At 36.2% G+C, this 20841-nt stretch overlaps 1 protein-coding gene across 2 annotated transcripts in view; it reads left to right on the forward strand.

Moving 5' to 3' along the window:
* The window catches only part of LOC136035036 (leucine-rich repeats and immunoglobulin-like domains protein 3), a 141755-nt gene that overhangs the window by 54616 nt on the left and 66298 nt on the right, over positions 1 to 20841 (forward strand). For both annotated transcript variants that reach the window (XM_065716636.1, XM_065716637.1), the window contains 3 exons: positions 2209 to 2346; positions 11435 to 11578; positions 19261 to 19404. In XM_065716636.1, coding sequence (XP_065572708.1) covers positions 2209 to 2346; positions 11435 to 11578; positions 19261 to 19404 — 426 coding nt within the window. The remainder of the gene's footprint in view (positions 1 to 2208; positions 2347 to 11434; positions 11579 to 19260; positions 19405 to 20841) is intronic.

Genomic DNA, 20841 nt, shown 5'->3' on the forward strand with positions numbered 1-20841 from the left:
CCATCTACGAACTCGACCTTTATCTTGAACAGAAAACGGCAAAATCAATAACTCTAGTACCGAGTCTAATTTTAGGTTTCAACCTCGTCACAAGTGCCATATGAGCTCTTAGTTGTTTTTTTTCAGTATCGCATTAGCAAGGCAATTATTTAAGTTTTTTGTGTACATAATACATCTACAGAGCCGACCAAGAGCTTTTGTTTTCGCAAATCTAGCAAGCGTCCGTTAATCTTTTCTTTCAGATTTTGGGATCTGAGTAGCGAAGCAGTGTATAAATTGTAAATTTGCGGTAGGGTTCCAAAGGAATGCTTAAAAGCTGGAATAGAGTAGACAGATGAAATGACAAGGTTGATACTATTTGCACTACAGTGGACGTTAAGTGCTTTTTAATACTGTTGGCGCATAACGGCCCTTAAGTGGCCGGTCATCGCTACCGAGCCATCATATCCTTGGTCAACCGTATTGTTTAGGTGAAGCCCAAGGCTTTCGAAAAATGCAGAATTGACGAAGCGAGACCTTTTCTAGATAGATCCGTAACTGGGATAAAACCAAGAAAATCCCCGTGAAGATTTCTAGCAGTGGTGTAGCGGACGCAAACACATGGCTGGTCCATACTGGAAACGTTCTCCGTTTCGTCAGCAAGCACCGAAAAGCATGGACTCGCGTTTACTTTTTTGACAATGAACTGTTGAAGAATTTCTCCAAAAGCGGCAATCAGACTATTCTGAACTTTTAGGTGAAACATACGTGGCATTTGCTGCTGTGGAAAGAAGATGTTTCACCAGACTTTCGTCGCCAACCCTTGCCCTTAGTCGCAAAAAAGCTCGGAAATTGCCATCTTTTTGAGACGGTTTTGGATCCGTGAGTGAAATGGGACCGGAATCGTCCGTACCCCGAAGGGCAAGCTGTTGCCTCCCGCAAAATATTACAGTTTCAGCAATCGGTCTCAGTTTCTGACGATTTTTCTGAACCTTTGCTGCCCTTGCTGTGTCTATCTGGTTGATGATGTTACCCTGCCTTTTCTCCGCAACAGAAATGAAGTTGTCGGTTGTCAATATATATTTCTTTTTGTGAAGCTGTGTTTGTTGGTGACTTGGTTAGCATTCAATTGGATCCTTCCAGTCCCAGAAGTGTTTGCTGACAAGGTTACCGAAGCACTGGAGGCTGCCTTTGCCAGCTGTTTCGGACGAAAAGGAAGACAGAATCGACAAGAAGCACCATCTTCAGATGGCGAGTAGGACAACTAGCTGTAACGAATCATACAACCCAACCAAAACTTCAATTTTCTATTCCCAGATATTGGAAAAGTATATGCAATATCTGGTGTTCAAGGATTCTTTAGCAGACCAAGTTTGGACGCTGTGTTGAGTGACGGCGATTTGTGGATAAACGGTCCGATGTTGTTTGGAACCAAATAAGATTGAGTGATAGCGTGCTGCGAAGTTACTGTGTTGAGTGGACTGGAATATTAATCAAGTTTAGCTTCCTCAAGTTTCACCCGAGCATCAGCAACCGCTTCCGTGTTATTTAAGCCCGCAAAGGCAGATGAACAATCCGCAGGCGAACCATCGATGTCACTATTAGAAATAACTAACCTTGTTCGTTTGGGTGAAAAAATAATATTACATCACCTTTTCTTTTCATTTATCGAATCACTCTTCACTTAAAAAATTCGGAAATTGAACTGCCAAAACAGACTGTCTTGTTACCCCTTTTTGTTTCCTATTTCACAATTACAGGTTCCGCGACGTATGACCCCCTGACTGCAATAGATTTGTGATTATCAAGGTTACTATTTACAGAAATTAGTTTTGTGCATTTTTTGTTACTTCTGTGCGATTCTGACAAAAATTTCAGAGGGGGTTGGGTTCAAATCGAGTAACCCCCCTCCGGTTACAGCCTTGGTTTTGATAGTGATATACAAGCCATAATGTCACTGAAAAGGGTTGAATATTTTGGGTTTTGATTACGGAGCATGTACATTTAACATCAACAATTAAACTGGCCCCTCAGAAATTAATTTGGTCATCGATGGTTGAAAACACTCAACACTCTTAACTTTCCACTTCTTATTTTGAAGAAATTTTTTTTGAGTTTGGAAAGTTAAAGGCCCATGTTCTTGATGCTAAAATCTTTAAAGCTTGAGTTGACAATCTAATTCGCTCTTGAATTACCCATTTTATTTATTTTTTATTTTTTGATTTGCAGGGGAAATAACGAGATACAATTTCTTCGTGAAAACCAGTTTATGGGATTGAAACAGCTGAAGCAATTGGATTTAAGCGGGAATAAGCTGAAATCTTTCCAACCGGGTCTTTTTCCCGAAGGAGTTAAACTCGAACTATTGTAAGTCATTTTTTATATATACATTTTTATAGGTAATTTTAAGCGTATAGTTACAATCGACATTTAGTTCTACCGCTGAGTAGTCACTAGTCAAAATTCAACACAGCTCCAGAATCTCGTCTTCCTCTTTATCCATATCAGAGCTTCATTTTGTACTCTTACCGAAGTTAGCATTATGAAACCTTCCCATATCATTTGCTGCGTATCGAACAGAGAGAGGTGACACTAGGCTATATTTGCAAGAGCCAAAGGCCCAATTGAGCGGAAGGAGGCGACAAAAGTTGGTAAAACTGGATTTATGCTTGGTAAAGTCCCTTGTATATATATATATATATATATATATATATATATATATATATATATATATATATATATATATATATATATATATATATATATATATATATATATATATATATATATATATATATATATATATATATATATATATATATATATATATATATATATATATATATATATATATATATATATATATATATATATATATATATATATATATATATATATATATATATATATATATATATATATATATATATATATATATATATATATATATATATATATATACTGTAAACTGTCCTTTGAAAACTGAATAAAAATGTATTTGTTATCGGTTACAGAAAAGAGTGAGATTAAAACTCAGAACGAAATTATAAAAAAAATGAATTAAAGGGCAAATGTTGCTTTCCTTTGGAGTAATTTTGAGTCATTTTAAGGTCTAGTCCAGCTCTGTTTTATCTTAAAATAATCTTTTTTAATGTAAGAATTGCGTATCTTGATCTAAAACAATATTAAGAATGATTGATTGAAATTTGATAATGAGAATAATAATGTAAACTAAATACACTTTACCACCTGCTTTTAGATACTAATCAATTAATCAGAAAGCCAAAGGGCTATTTATCTTCCTTCACATGAGGATATGCATAAATCATGGTAATTCATTGTTCTAAATTCCAGAGTTCGATTTTCAGATCTTAATACTCGGTGTAGCGCAAAGTAGTCGAGTACCAGACCTTACCCAGGATTTCTTTCCGGGATGGGGCCTACCAAAATAATTTCTGTTTGGGGGGAAGGGGCTAAGGATATTACCTGTATTTTAAGCCCAATTTACGAGCTGGAGAAGTAGTTTTAAGTCTTATTTTAGGAGACATACGCTTTTTACCTGTATTTTATGACCAGTTTACGAGTTGAGGAAATATTTTTTTTGGGGCGGGGTGAGGGGCTCAAGCCCAGGAATCTCCTCTGGGGATCTGCCTCTGGGGGTGGAAGATATTCACCACCCAAATCTACCATACTGCATATTGGCATAAGAAAGTAAGCGAAAAAAATACACTTTTATTTCTTAGGTTTATTTTAAGGGTTCCTTTTAGGATCAACAATTCTGTCACATGTGCTCATTATTTCGTGACTCTCGACCTACCTCGAAGTCTGTCCTCGCTCTTACCTCTGTGCTAATGGGACATATAGAAGTGAACATTAACTTGAGGAATCAAGGAGGAATAAGCGTTGTGTATGATTTTCAAACAAAGGACATAGTTAAAGGAAGATAAAATACCATACATGAAACGTTTGATGGGGCAAAAAGAGCAAGGGATTTTTATCCCACATAGGCTACTCTGGGAATATTGGGCTCCCTCAAAAATAAATTCCTGCCTGTGTACCACCTTGCTCTTCTATAGCTACGAAGGGCGTGTCTCCTCACCGATTCCAGCTGCATAACAATAGCCTATACAGTATTTGCCTCTGTAAAATGCTTTTTGATAATAAATTCAAATTTATGTGAAATAAGTTTAATCAAATTCTTATCTGTGTAGAATCTAATGCCCGAGTAAAACTGAGTATAAAAATGATCTACCAAACATATATTAAGACATTTTAGTTGAGCGCTTTAGGGGACTACTATTAGTTAATTAGAGTGATTTATTTGGCTTTTGCGTAAAAATAATTAATGCTTATACTCTGTAGCATACGATGGTCGAAAATAATCTCTAAGTGGCCGGTATAAAGCGTTAATGATCTCATCTATTGTTTTCTACATAAGCGGTTGTTGTTACTTTGACAGTTAGTTGTAATTCCTGAGGCTTTGAAATTATCACCATGCAATAATATTTGTAATTACGAACTCTTGACAGGGATCGATTATACCTCATATTAATATATTACATAGCAAAAACTAAAAATGTACACTACTCAAAATTTTATGCCATTTTGATAAGAATATGAGCGCCGTCATCGTTTTTCAGGCAGTAAAACTTGATGCTTTTTACGGTTCCCTGATCTTGTGATTGAGATCGGGAATGGGTGGTCTTCTTTCCCTGGGGGCTCCGATATATTCTGTTTCTGTTTTACTTATATGGCTATCATAAATGTCATTCTGTTGAGCTAAATTTGGGGAAAACAAATTATTTTTCTCTCCATTTTAGCTACTGCAATACGCGTTATTATTTAGTGTGATGTATGATTCACTTGGTGCACTTTTTTGTTGCTTCTGTCAGGTAAACGCCCAAGCAATAACCATTTCTCATAGACTCAATAACCTTTCTTTATGAGAAGGCTACCCTTGTCAGGACATAATTCTAGTCGCTGTATTGACTTTAGTCTGCTGACAATTTTTTGTCAAGAAACTTGACATGGACATACGCACGAATTCAGTTGGGAGGTGAGGGGAGGGTAAAAAGCAATATACAAGAGCTCCGTTGGGAGACGAGAGAAGGATAAAAACAATATGCTCGAATTCAGTTGGGATGCGAGGGGAGGGTAAAAAGCAATACGCAAGAACTCCGTTGGGAGGCGAGAGAAGGGTAAAGACAATATGCAGGATTTCAGTTGGGAGGCGAGAGAATGATAAAAACAATACGCAGGATTTCAGTTGGGAGGCGAAGGGAGGGTAAAACATACGCAAGAATTCAGTTGGGAGGCGAGAAGAGGATAAAACAGACTAAAACAGACAAGCTATGTAGCAATTCGTACAAGCTATGGAGCTTCAGCCACAGATCGCTAGGGAAGCTAAAACCAAGAGATTGAAGTAATCGTCGGACGTAATTCCCAAATCCATTGGTGCCCGGCAGGATAGTTCTTTGTTTAATCGCTGCCGAAAGAAAAGTAAATAAGATTCGTATAAACCTTGACAATTTAGAAGTCATGCTCAAAACCCTCCTTCTCACCACACGTACACGCCTGCTAAGAGAATTATCACTATTCATACTCTAGTGGAAAAATTCCTATTAGAAGTGACGCATTTGGCATCCTCTGGCACCCCTCAGCATTTCTAAGACACTTTCTAGATATTTTCGTATGAAAAACCATGCATTAAATCCATTGGTTCATGGTTTTGCAAACCAACCCTCAGTGATACACCGTGTCATTTGACGTCACTGTGCCACATTATGACTGGCCCTTTGGCACCCTCTGACACACCCTCGTCATTCTTAAGACATTTCTAGATATTCTTTAAAATAAACTGATTACCAATTCCGCTTCCCCTGCTTCTTGCCCCAGTTACAACGGTTCCCCCTCTGTTTCTGCTGGCTTCCACCCCGGTTCAACCGACTCCAGCTCCCACTATACCCGCTTCGATCTCATCTCCAAATCCGGCTCCGGTTGCGTCAGTTCCGGATTCCTCACTTCCCTCCCCGATTCCATAATTCTGATTCCGCCAATTTCGCTCCAAGTTCCGCCAATTCCAAGATTTTGTATGCGGTTGCCTTCCTGGTAATCTGCGGTTGGCAAATGGCACCCCTGGTGCATATTATCATGCCTAAAAGTTTTCAACCTTTTTTCCCACAAAAATAACTGTATAGACTAAAAATGACCATTGTTTTTTATTTGAACAGCTGAAACTTGTCATTTGATTGTTACATTTCAATATTCCATGGCAATTCCCAGTCTGTGGCACTCAATTGCTAGCGTGTGGCATCCTCTGGCGTGCATTATCACACCTAAAGCCAGACATTTCAGACATTTTCCTGCAAGACATTTTGCAGGATTTTCAGACTTTTTCCTGCAAGAATATCCTTCTACACTGGAATTTATCGTTTAAACCTAATGAAAACCCCCAATAACGTCTCTTCTGATGATTCTTGGCAATTGAGGCCAGCGTGGCACAATGTACCAGCCCACCGGGGTCGATGCCAGCAGAATCGGAGTTTGAACCGTCGAAACCAGGGTTCAGAAGCGGGGGAAGCGGAATTGGTTATCAGTTTCTTTAAAAAAGTATCTAGAAATGTCTTAAGTATGATGAGGGTATGCAAGAGGGTTCCAAAGGGCCAGTCATAGTGTGGTACTGTGACGTAAAATGACATGGTGTATTACGGAGGGTTGATTTGCAAGAGCATGAACTAATGGATTTAATGTATGATATAGGTATGTCTTTAAACCTGAAGGACGGTCACTACTTTAGTGCGGCCGTGAGCTGTTAGTAGTAGTAGTATTGTAGTTATTGGTGTTCGCACTCCATTGTCGATTTAGTTCCATCTGATCTTGGCCGATTTAACAATTAGCCTTACCGGTTTCTGTGCTTGTTACATCCTGTGGCAGCACTGAGTGCATTTGCACCCCGTGGCACCGAGTACAGATCCCAAATTCATAAATTGGGAAAAACAGGCGAATTAACTGAAATAAATATGGGATTCACTTTTGAAATGTGATTTCAGGGTAAGAGCCGAATCCCTTCCTTGTCGTCTTAATTTTAGCCGATCTCTCATACCAAGTGCTACAGAAACTGGTGGCAATTTGGGTCCAACACAACTCCAATATTTTATAGGTGATGGTTACAAAATATTTATCTGAGGGAGACTGGACGTGTCTGAAACCATGGAAAAGCACTTATTCAAGCCGAGATTTCTCTAGTTTACCGCGTGGGGTGTGTGTTTCAGGTTGATATTGGGATAGGGGGAGAATGTCACCCTTTCTATCCCTTGTCTGGATTTGTGTGTTGGAAAAAGGTAATCGAGCACAATTCATTCCATTTTGGATTTTAAAACATTTCTGAATGTATTAAAAAGAAATACGTTGAACAATTGATAAAGTTTAAAATATAATTCTTTTTTAATTTCAAATTCTTATGCCACAATGGAATGTCCCAATTTCAAGTCTGGCTGGGATTATTTCTCCAGATTCCATTTTGTCATATAAGCTCATCATTTACTCAGGAATGAACTCATTCATTCAATTTTGACAAATTCGTTCTCATAAATTTGGGAACAGGAAATCACCGATGAATAGTTTTCTGCTATAACTTCCTATGTCCTGATTTAGCTTGAAAATTATAATCAAAACGAAGTCTTTTAATTAGAGACTATTATTTTGTTTTCCGGTCAGAATTTTTTTAAAGTAGAAAAGAGATTTCGAGAATGAAGTAGTATAGTACCTCCAAGGGATTTCTACTATTTGTCTGAGGTATACTATTGGCACCTTTACTGGATAGGGCCGAAAATTCTCCGGTCTTGCCAAGAATTTCCGAAATTTTTGCGTTTGTGGTATGGTGGTCTTGGCTTGCTTTGTAGATGTATAGGCTGATTATGTGTAGTAGGCCTACCCAATATACAAGCCTGAGACACTTGAGAAGTGCACGAGTAAATGTATGTTATAAAGACAAAGGAAATTAAGGTACGAAATTGTACTTTTTCTTGTTTTGACTACATGGAAATATTCGATAACTTGATGTGGCTTTGGAGTCTTATCGCTATAAACCGGTATTTAGTCATGCTGCATATAGAGACGTACGATAAAGTGGGTCTTTGGGGGATAGGCCCCCTGAAATCCCTCCAAATTTCTGAACACGTCTAGCACAAAATAACAATTATTTTTTTTTTTTGTCCCGCCCTCCCCGCAAATTAATTCCTGCGGACATGCCTGTCTGCTTAACAGGGGTAACAAGCATGTATGGAATAATTTTAATTTTAATAATTTTAATATATTTAATTAATATTTTAATTATTAAGCGCCTGTGATTAACTATCATTGCTCCCAAATTAATTTTTTTGCATATCACTTGTTTTTTTTTTGATGGTCGTGATTTTTTTTCCTTGTATTGTTTTTTCGTTCTTGGTGATTGGATCATTGTTGATGCCTTGTCATTTTTCGGTACATTTTTCAAAAGTCTCCCATTATGGATACTGATATCACTCTCTTCATGCAATACATTATTTGCACATTATGCACACCTGTAGGCAACCAGGTGCAGGCACTTGAAAATGTGTTCTTTTTATGGCCAGATTACTATAATGTAGCTCTTATATTACCATGGATCTCTGAGCCTTATTAGGTAAAAAAAAAAAGAAAATGAAAAAAAGAGGTAGTAGCTCCTTTACTTTATTTTTATTTTTTTTGTATTCCTTTTGCTAATGTTTCGTTTAGTACCGAATTATACTTAAGTATATACTGTATCATATAATATGGTAATAAATTAAGCCCAAAATATATTGCCCTTATTTTGTTATTAATTTTTTGCGCATTAATTTTTAAAGATGTTCAGACGCCAATCTAAATAACATTTCCTGCAATTAGCAAGTTTTGAGCAATTTCAAATTTTCAAGATACATGCCAAGCGAAGGCAGATAACGTCTTGAATAAGAATAGATGCTGAAAATAGATATCAGAAGTGATTCAACAGACATCACCAATCGATTCAGGAGGATTCCTCATCATATGTAACGCATTTAACTAATCGTTTTTCGGGGAATGAGTTTTGACTCCTAACGGTGGTTCTTTTTAATAAAATCACTGATATTATTGCAATCTGTTAAATTTATTATTACTCTATAATATTACTGCAATTAAATTTGTCATTATACGGTTATTTATGAATGCGTATGAACCATGTTCATTGTGGAGCATACTTGAACTATGTCACCTTCAAGCGTTCTTCTCCGTAGTCACTCTGGACGTTTGACGCTAAACTCTAGTTGATTTTTCGTAACTGTTGTCTGTAAGTAGAGTCAAGGCGAAATCACTTAAGAATGTTGGACATTTTACTTATTCGTTATGGTTGTGCCAGCCGAAATGGGCCGAGTAGAAATAGCCATTCGTTCACCGGATTTTCTTTTAGGTGAAAACTGCCACTGCGAGTTTGTCTGATTTGCCTCTTGAGCCACAAAAATTACACATTGAGAAAGAGACCGTCGGAAAAGTAAAAACGCATGCGGGACATAGCCTGAAGAAGTCATAATAAAGATATGGCTTAAAGCCATCGGTTTTAGAGCTTTCGATTAAGATGGTTTCATGGTGTTTAAAAAAGGCTACGTTTAATCATTTCTAATAAAATTACTTGACCATCTGGCTATTGCCTCGCTTGCAAAGAAACAAACGATATTTAGGCCTTGTCAGAACTAAAGTTGGCTTGACCAGTGTTTCCACTTTGAGGGATTTATCCCTTTCTGAGGGATTTTTAGGCCTTCCGCGGGATTACTTTCTCTAAAAAGGGATACGGGTTTTTCAGGGATAATTGAGATATTAAGGGATTTTCCCTACAAAAATAGAGATATTCAGGATTTTCAGTTTTGATGGTGTATTCAAGGATTTTTTTCAACAAAAATAATGTTCTGTTCTTTGACTCTTGAACGAGAGGTTGAATTCTGCATTCGTTAGTATCCATGCTCAAGATAGGAGAATGCAAATTTTGGGATTTAGTTTTGAAGTTTTTTTTGTTAAAAAAATTATAGTGTTTGCATCTTCCAGTGCTTTTCAGTTCGTTCGGAGAGATTTTTATTTAAAACAATCGGGTGCTCAGACAGAAGCACACAGATGGACTTCGTGGACCAGGAAACCAGTAGCTAACTGTCGTGATTAGCATGAGAGGGATTTTTCAAAGGATTATTGTTTAACCAAAAAGGGATTTTTAGGGATTTTTCGTCTCTGATTCGGGATTTTTCAAAAAAGAAAGTGGAAACACTGGGCTTGACTGCTGTCAGGTCAAGATGCGTAGCGATGTGTTATCGATCTTAACCGATTTTGTCTTACAAGTTGGATATGTTTCTCTTTGATTAGTATGACTATTTGCCATATAGGAATTCTGAAGGAGATCAACTCCAAAGAGTCAAAAAGTAGTTGCTATAATAGAATCTCGTTGTTGACTTAAACTTAGGCTATTATCTAAACATTTTGCGCTTGATCTAACATACTGAACTTGGTCTAGCCTTGGTGCCCACAGGTTTTAACCCTCAGGGCGGGGGATCGATGATCAGAAAATATCTTGTCGAAGGGAAGCACGAAAGTGTTTTCATATGACTATGATGAAAGAGGCACATTCATTTTAGGCCACAATTCTGCTTTTTTGGCTGGGCAATGAACCCCCAGATCAATCTCGGCAGAAGGAACCCCCCTCTCCCGTTATTGCAGTGCACGCACAAGAATGCTTTGTAATTGTTTTATAGTGCAATTTTGCAAAGAACCTAGTAATATAAATCATTCAAAGCTCAAAAGTAGTTTGCATGCAGTTTTTTGAGTTGATGAGGTGCTGAGAAATGATTTGCTTTAAATTGCAGATTAAAGTCGTGACAATGTAGTAGATTACATTAGTGGTCAGAAGGGTTCTTCTTCGTTTCTCTTTCAAGATATATTCTTGTATTCGCATTTTGATCAAATTGAACTAAGAAGCATTTCTAGGTCAAATGCAGTTATTGCTGGTTATTAAAGCTCCAGGGAGAGGGAAAAAGTTATGCCTGACCTCGTGACATTTACCATGCAAGGTTTCTAGTTATTTCTAGACACCAAATAAAGTTTACATAGGTCTTGTATACACATGTTTACTGGCATGTCCAGAATTGCTGTTTGGGGGAAGGGGGCTGGATAGACCTTTGATAACTATTCGCTCGACAGAGTCGCAAGTTAAATTTTCGACGACATTTCCCTCCCTGTGCGATAAAGTCGTATAATACCCGTAAAAACTGCTCAAAATTGAACTATTCAAGCCAGAGGGAGTCCAACAAATTTGTATAATTACAAATTAGACTGCACACAAGCCAATTAAGTTAAAGGGAAGGGGAGATGTAACCCCCTGGCTCGGGTAAAAATTATTTATATTTTGAGTGGAGGTTTATAATTTTGTTCTACTTTTTAGGAACCTGAATAACAATCGAATATCCAGCTTGGATAAAACTTGCCTCAATAATCTGACGAATTTATACGATTTGCGATTGAACAGAAATAGACTTCAAAGCTTGCCCAAGGAGCTTTTCAAGAAACAAGCGAACCTCAAAGTCCTGTAAGTTTTGATTGGTCAGGTTGCATTGTTGTTTGTAAATTTATTTTCAGTTGCTGTGCGTTGATTGTATTTATTCTAAAGATATCTAGAGTATTTTTCAATATGTAACCCAGAGTAACCATAATGTATTATTATACTCACATAATAACGATTTATTGAACATTCGTGTTCACAGAACAAGGCTGATTTATTGGACTTTCTATACAGTAAAGGCGTGCGAAAAAAGAAAAAAAAACCGGTCAATGACGCTGACAATAAAAAACACAACTAACATAACAAAACATAACTATTAACAGCTTAAAGTTAAACACTTAAATCAGTAGTTCCCAACCTTTTTTTTGTATTGCGACACACTATGAAGCTACTTAACTGTTCACCTTCCATAATAATGCTTATTTATTGATAAAATGTGTTGAAGCAACTGAACAAATGAATTTTTTGCGACAAAAGGAAAATGACAAGAGCTGTGACGGTTCTAAATAATTTGATTGCCACTATGGTTTTCCATGATGATGCCACTATGATGCTTGTTTTAATTGATGCCACTTTAATTTGATGCCACTATGGTTTTTCGACGCACTATGAAGCTACTTAAGTCTTCACCTTCCATAATAATGCTTATTTATTAATAAGATGTGTTGAAGCAACTGAACAAATGAATTTTTTGCGACAAAAGGAAAATGACAAGAGTTGTGACGGTTCTAAATAATTTGATTGCCACTATGGTTTTCCATGATGATGCCACTATGATGCTAGTTTTAATTGATTCCACTTTTTAATTTGATGCCACTATGGTTTTCCGACGCACTATGAAGCTACTTAAGTCTTCACCTTCCATAATAATGCTTATTTATTAATAAAATGTGTTGAAGCAACTGAACAAATGAATTTTTTGCGACAAAAGGAAAATGACAAGAGTTGTGACGGTTCTAAATAATTTGATTGCCACTATGGTTTTCCATGATGATGCCACTATGATGCTAGTTTTAATTGATGCCACTTTTTAATTTGATGCCACTAGGGTTTTCCGACACACTATGGAGCTACTTAAATTTCACCTTCCATAATAATGCTAATTTATTGATAAAATGTGTTGAAGCAACTGAACAAATGAATTTTTTGCGACAAAAGGAAAATGACAAGAGTTGTGACGGTTCTAAATAATTTGATTGCCACTATGGTTTTCCATGATGATGCCACTTTAGAATGATGCCACTTTTTAAATTGATGCCACTTTTTAATTTGATGCCACTATGGTTTTCCGACGCACTATGAAGCTACTTAAGTCTTCACCTTCCATAATAATGCTAATTTATTGATAAAATGTGTTGAAGCAACTGAACAAATGAATTTTTTGCGACAAAAGGAAAATGACAAGAGTTGTGACGGTTCTAAATAATTTGATTGCCACTATGGTTTTCCATGATGATGCCACTATGATGCTTGTTTTAATTGATGCCACTTTTTAATTTGATGCCACTAGGGTTTTCCGACACACTATGGAGCTACTTAAATTTCACCTTCCATAATAATGCTATATTATTGATAAAATGTGTTGAAGCAACTGAACAAATGAATTTTTTGCGACAAAAGGAAAATGACAAGAGTTGTGACGGTTCTAAATAATTTGATTGCCACTATGGTTTTCCATGATGATGTCACTATGATGCTTGTTTTAATTGATGCCACTTTTTAATTTGATGCCACTAGGGTTTTCCGACACACTATGGAGCTACTTAAATTTCACCTTCCATAATAATGCTATATTATTGATAAAATGTGTTGAAGCAACTGAACAAATGAATTTTTTGCGACAAAAGGAAAATGACAAGAGTTGTGACGGTTCTAAATAATTTGATTGCCACTATGGTTTTCCATGATGATGCCACTATGATGCTTGTTTTAATTGATGCCACTTTTTAATTTGATGCCACTAGCATTTTCCGACACACTATGGAGCTACTTAAATTTCACCTTCCATAATAATGCTATATTATTGATAAAATGTGTTGAAGCAACTGAACAAATGAATTTTTTGCGACAAAAGGAAAATGACAAGAGTTGTGACGGTTCTAAATAATTTGATTGCCACTATGGTTTTCCATGATGATGTCACTATGATGCTTGTTTTAATTGATGCCACTTTTTAATTTGATGCCACTAGGGTTTTCCGACACACTATGGAGCTACTTAAATTTCACCTTCCATAATAATGCTATATTATTGATAAAATGTGTTGAAGCAACTGAACAAATGAATTTTTTGCGACAAAAGGAAAATGACAAGAGTTGTGACGGTTCTAAATAATTTGATTGCCACTATGGTTTTCCATGATGATGTCACTATGATGCTTGTTTTAATTGATGCCACTTTTTAATTTGATGCCACTAGGGTTTTCCGACACACTATGGAGCTACTTAAATTTCACCTTCCATAATAATGCTATATTATTGATAAAATGTGTTGAAGCAACTGAACAAATGAATTTTTTGCGACAAAAGGAAAATGACAAGAGTTGTGACGGTTCTAAATAATTTGATTGCCACTATGGTTTTCTATGATGATGCCACTATGATGCTTGTTTTAATTGATGCCACTTTTTAATTTGATGCCACTAGGGTTTTCCGACACACTATGGAGCTACTTAAATTTCACCTTCCATAATAATGCTATATTATTGATAAAATGTGTTGAAGCAACTGAACAAATGAATTTTTTGCGACAAAAGGAAAATGACAAGAGTTGTGACGGTTCTAAATAATTTGATTGCCACTATGGTTTTCTATGATGATGCCACTATGATGCTTGTTTTAATTGATGCCACTTTTTAATTTGATGCCACTAGGGTTTTCCGACACACTATGGAGCTACTTAAATTTCACCTTCCCTAATAATGCTAATTTATTGATAAAATGTGTTGAAGCAACTGAACAAATGAATTTTTTGCGACAAAAGGAAAATGACAAGAGTTGTGACGGTTCTAAATAATTTGATTGCCACTATGGTTTTCCATGATGATGCCACTATGATGCTTGTTTTAATTGATGCCACTTTTTAATTTGATGACACTAGGGTTTTCCGACACACTATGGAGCTACTTAAATTTCACCTTCCATAATAATGCTATATTATTGATAAAATGTGTTGAAGCAACTGAACAAATGAATTTTTTGCGACAAAAGGAAAATGACAAGAGTTGTGACGGTTCTAAATAATTTGATTGCCACTATGGTTTTCCATGATGATGTCACTATGATGCTTGTTTTAATTGATGCCACTTTTTAATTTGATGCCACTAGGGTTTTCCGACACACTATGGAGCTACTTAAATTTCACCTTCCATAATAATGCTATATTATTGATAAAATGTGTTGAAGCAACTGAACAAATGAATTTTTTGCGACAAAAGGAAAATGACAAGAGTTGTGACGGTTCTAAATAATTTGATTGCCACTATGGTTTTCCATGATGATGTCACTATGATGCTTGTTTTAATTGATGCCACTTTTTAATTTGATGCCACTAGGGTTTTCCGACACACTATGGAGCTACTTAAATTTCACCTTCCCTAATAATGCTAATTTATTGATAAAATGTGTTGAAGCAACTGAACAAATGAATTTTTTGCGACAAAAGGAAAATGACAAGAGTTGTGACGGTTCTAAATAATTTGATTGCCACTATGGTTTTCCATGATGATGTCACTATGATGCTTGTTTTAATTGATGCCACTTTTTAATTTGATGCCACTAGGGTTTTCCGACACACTATGGAGCTACTTAAATTTCACCTTCCATAATAATGCTAATTTATTGATAAAATGTGTTGAAGCAACTGAACAAATGAATTTTTTGCGACAAAAGGAAAATGACAAGAGCTGTGACACTTCTAAATAATTTGATTGCCACTATGGTTTTCCATGATGATGCCACTTATAATTTGATGCCACTATGGTTTTACGACGCACTATGAAGCTACTTAAGTCTTCACCTTCCATAATAATGCTTATTTATTAATAAAATGTGTTGAAGCAACCGAACAAATAATTTTTTTGCGACAAAAGGAAAATGACAAGAGCTGTTACAGTTCTAAATAATTTGATTGGGAATGCCACTATGGTTATCCATTTTGTTTCGGTTAAATTGGTGAAAATTGCTCAACCGTCCTAACCAAATTCAACCATTGAACGAAATACAATGAATTATACATAACTTAGATAATCGATTTAAAGTAGAATAGCCACTGCTCTGGTTTTTTTTTGTACGGGTAAAAGAAAGTCTGAAAGAATAGGAAGATAAGTCTGCAAACCAAGATTAGAATATTGGAAGGTACAGGGATGACAGTGGTCAAATATGGCTCTGAAGCATTGGCGCTCCGAAAAGCGGATGAAGATTTACTAGATTTTTTTTTCCATAAAAATTGCCTACGCATTGTTCTGGGTACCCGGCTGACTAACCTTTATTTCAAACTGTAGGCTGTACGAAAAATGTGGTTCAATCTCGCTTTCTAGGGCTATAATGAAAGAAAGGTTGAGATGGCTAGGGCTGCTCTGCTTATGAAGGATGACTGATTACCGAAGATTGTCCTTTCGGCCAACCGTCTAGGGTTAAACGGAAAGCAGGTCGTCCTAGTCTGGGAGGTTGGTAGGATGTCATAAATAAAGATTGTTCCTGGGAGGGTGTAAAGAGGGAGGCTTTGAATAGATTAGTATGGAGGAAGAGCGTGCGTAGCTGTGTTGGCTTCAGGCGGCTTGGTGCTGCGGTGAGTTGTTAGTAGTAGTGGTAGTAGTTAGGTCACCAATATCTTGCAACTATTTCATACAAGCTATCGTAAACATTTGAAAATGGGGTTTTCAGAGACTTATCAATTATTGCTTATATTAGATGTAATTAATACTGTTTCATGGTATTTTTTTTGCGACGCACCAGGGTACTTGCCGCGGTACACTAGTGTGCCACGGTACGGCGAATGGAACCACTAGTTTAAAACACACTAGAATGTATACAGAAAATGTTTAAACAGCTCAAAATTATGATTCATTTCATTTAAAACTGTGAGACCTCACAACATACAATACGTGGCCCAGAAGCCACATAAGAAAAAATAGAAGTTAATAAAACCTGGACAATCCTATTGCACCGATTAGCAAATCCATGTTTATAAAGGTATAAAAAGGAAAAGAGAAGTAAAGACACAATAGGACGCAATAATAATATATAAATAATATATAAAAAAGTATATAAAAATATATAAATACAAATTTTCTTATTAGAGTTATGGTGATAGATAAAAGTCAGAAACTTTCTGTTGCAGGCGTGCATGATATTTGTACCTACACTCCTGACCTCTGGACCTGCTCCTGTGTCTTTGCCTCTATGTCCCAGCTTTCGACTCCCTGAAATACAGGAAACGACCATATGTAGTTTTTTTTTGGCTGAGAGCAACTAGTAATTCTGTTATTTATAATAGCCAAAGATATTATATGCTATGTAAACCACATAACGGCATTTTACGGAGTTTCCATGGGACTTCTTCGTTATTATTAATTGTAGCTTCTGTATTTAATTAACTAATAGCCAATACCCATGGCAAAATAGCCAATTATGTATTGTCTGCAACGAGAAATCTGAATCATCGAGAAATCTCAGTATAATTTATCCGACTTTGGAGCCAAGTAGTATAAGACCTTTGTTAACAACTTACCAATAAACCTTTTCAGATGACGAAGATTATTGTCAATAATTTAGTAATTACTTGTTTTTTTTGAGCCAATGTGTGACTAAAATGTTTTACGCATCATGGATGTAATCGCATCTGCGTTGGAGACGAGAAGTTATTTCAGGGACATCGTTCAGGAGACAAACCCCCAAAATTTAGGGGCTATCAGGCCCGAATTTTCTGAGGAAGGGGCTATCAGGCCCGAATTGTCTGAGGAAGGGGCTCCCTCTGACAATCTCACAGGGAAGAAATCCCCTTCTTTGGTTTGATTTTAACAGAAAAAGGAAAAGTTGTATAGTTTGGAAGGCTGGTGTTAACTACTACAGTGAAAATTATTAAGGAAGTGAAACACTGTAGCGCTTGTGCAGAATTTTATGCAGAATAAGATAAAAACAAAGTCACACTAGTGAATGTTCGTCTTTTTTTTGCTGTTTCGTATGTACAGAATTGAGGTTTTCCAGTATTTTCTTAAACCAAGTTACAATTCACTGGAGATGAATTATGTTTAATTATACTAAATAAATCTAAGAGCTTGCCTTTATTACATAAAAACGTAGCTTCTTTAGTACATTTCTTTCAGAGGAGGTGGATCATTTAGACCAAATCTCTGTAATAGATAGATACATAGATTTATTATAAACTGAACAAAGCCATACAATACAGTATTCGAAAATTAGTGACATATCACAATATAGTGACATAGATCTATTCTCCCCTCCCGGCAAAACAACAACAAGAACAAAAAACAATAAAAAAAGAGAGAAAAAAACAAAACAAAAAAACCGAACGTATATTACTCTCCTCTTCTTACCACGTCAATATCATGCACACAGTATATAATCCATGCTATTGATCTAATATGAATGACAAAATAAACCATATCAAATTATACAATCGGAAAAAATAATGTTTAAAACAAAAGGGGGAAACGGAAATAAACTTAAAAAAAACTTTTTCGCATGCTGGTCTGCGTTTTGCAGGTACCGATATCCTGATTCAATGCCTTCGGCCGGGAGTGCAATGCATGCTTGGGGGCAAATTATCCGACGCTTCCGGTTTTTTTTTCAAAATTTACTCCTGGTACCCATTTAGAGCTGGGTCGACTCTGGCTGAGTTTACAGGGTCACACCCTTGACCCCTGCTCCAAACCAAATAACCAGCGACACCAGGCCTGAAACCCCCGACCGCAGGATTTCAAAGTCCGGAGCGCTAACCACTCGAAAAAAAGTGGATGTTCAGTGAATATTGAGATTTTAAGCACGTAATGGATCCACGGGCTCTCCTTTGTGGCTCTATTAAACCTATAATGTCCGTAGCTCATGCATTATCTGAACTTTTCCATTAGCTGCTCGGTGCCGTGAAATATTTGATCATCTTCCACAGCAACAGAGAACCAAATCTGCTTGGCTTTGTGTAATGTCCTCAGCTTTTGAAAGTGTTTGTGTTGACGTGATTTATTCCAAATGACATACAAACAGTCGCTCAAATATAAAACTACTCACATATAAGTCATTTGTGAATCTCACTTATTCTAATACATTTTTTTAAAGCGAGTATGTGAAATGTTCAGCATTTTGCCACAAAACACCTCATTTATAAATGAGTATCCAGATAGGATATTTTATACTCTTAATTTGATTTAAAAGCAAACTTAATTCAAAAATGAACGGTACATACTTGGGGGGGGGATCTTGACCTGGTCCATTCCAATCTAATTATTATTTGCTTTAGGGCACTGTCAAAGAACTCACTTCATATAAGATTAGAGCAGGGTACTTTTTTAGGGAAGTAGCTGTGTTTAGAAAATTGGCAACGAAAAATTTCTGAAGGTATCCCAGATTCATTTTCGTTCAGTGATTTTGCGTTAAAAATAAACATTTTTGTTGAAAGTATCTTGTTGTAGGGATGACAAGGGTTATCATACATGACTTTGAATATGTATTCTATTCCAATTTTGATTTCAGGGACCTAAATAGAAATAGTTTGAAGGAAATTGATGGACTGCTTTTCGATGGATTGGCGGGATTGACAACGCTTCGACTTCGAAAAAATGAAATCAATACCCTGAGTGATGGCGCTTTCTGGGGACTCGGTTCTCTTACTCAGCTGTAAGTATTGTTTAGTCTTTGTTTTTAGAGAAGTTGCTGAAAGCATTTTAAAATCATAAAACCTTTTCCACATTCAACGTAAATCAAAATGAAGAAGTAAATTAACTGATAACAAATAACTTATTTTGAAGTCAAATTCTACAAGATCTATGTGTGTAATTGTTGTGCCCTGTATTTGCTTTTTTTCTCCCAAAAACTAAAAATAAATATCTTTCTTTCCTGTCACTACTAAAATAGTTCTGTACTTACCTGCTGTGGAATTTTTCGGTTTGGAATGAATCCAGAATGGGGTTTAATCTTTATTAAAATTAAATAAAAAAAACTAGTTTTTTTAACTGAAAGTAAGGAGCGACATTAAAACTTAAAACGAACAGAAATTACTCCGTATATGAAATGGGTTGTCCCCTCCGCAGTCCCTCGCTCTTTGCGCTAAAGTTTTTAATTGTTTTAAAAAGTAGAATTGTGGCAAAGAGTCAAACTTTAGCGTAAAGAGCGAGGGACTGCGGAGGGGACAACCCATTTCATATACGGAGTAATTTCTGTTCGTTTTAAGTTTTAATGTCGCTCCTTACTTTCAGTTAAAAAAACTAGTTTTTTTTATTTAATTTCTGAACGTTTTTGAATTAATGCATGTTTGATTTTGGCTCTCCGCACATAAAATATTGAAATGAAATTAGTATATTATTTTTTTTTTGGCTAAATGGCTTTCTCTTAGTTTTGATCAGACGATTTTGAGCAATAAGGGGTGGGGAAGGAGGCCTAGCTGCCCTCCAATTTTTCGGTTACTTAAAAAGCTACTAGAACTTTTAATTTTCAACGAACGTTTTTATTTGTAAAAAATATACGTAACTTAAGAATTAACTTACGTAACAAACTTTTATATTCTTATATTTTTATTATGTGTACGAGGGGGTTTGTGCCCTCGTTAATACCTCGCTCTTTACACTAAATCGTAAATTTTGTCCCAATTCTTTAAGAATGACCCCTGAATCAAAAAGGCCGTAGAATAAGTAGTTGAAATTACTGAAAGTATTTTAGCATAAAGAGCGAGGTGTTTATATCCTCCTAAATACCTCGCTCTTTATGCTAAAGTATTTTTAGAACCCCTCATATGCGTAATAATCTCTGTTCGTTTTAAATTTCAATGCTATTCCTTACTTTCATTTGAAAAAACGTTTTCATGTTTATTATTTCATTGTTTTTTTATAGTAATGCTAGAAAATCCTGCGCCCTTTTCATTGAATTTTTCTTCCCCCATGACATATTCCTCAAAGGAAGGATCCTCCCACAAAGCCCTCTCCCATCAACCCCACCCCCAAACCAAAAAATCCCCCTGAAAACGTCTGTACACTTCCCAATAACCATTACTATATGTAAACACTGGTCAAAGTTTGTAACTTGTAGCCCCTCCCCCAGCGATTGTGGGGGAGTAAGTCA

The sequence above is a fragment of the Artemia franciscana genome, chromosome 13, assembly GCF_032884065.1.
Source record: "Artemia franciscana chromosome 13, ASM3288406v1, whole genome shotgun sequence".
NCBI lineage: Eukaryota > Metazoa > Arthropoda > Branchiopoda > Anostraca > Artemiidae > Artemia > Artemia franciscana.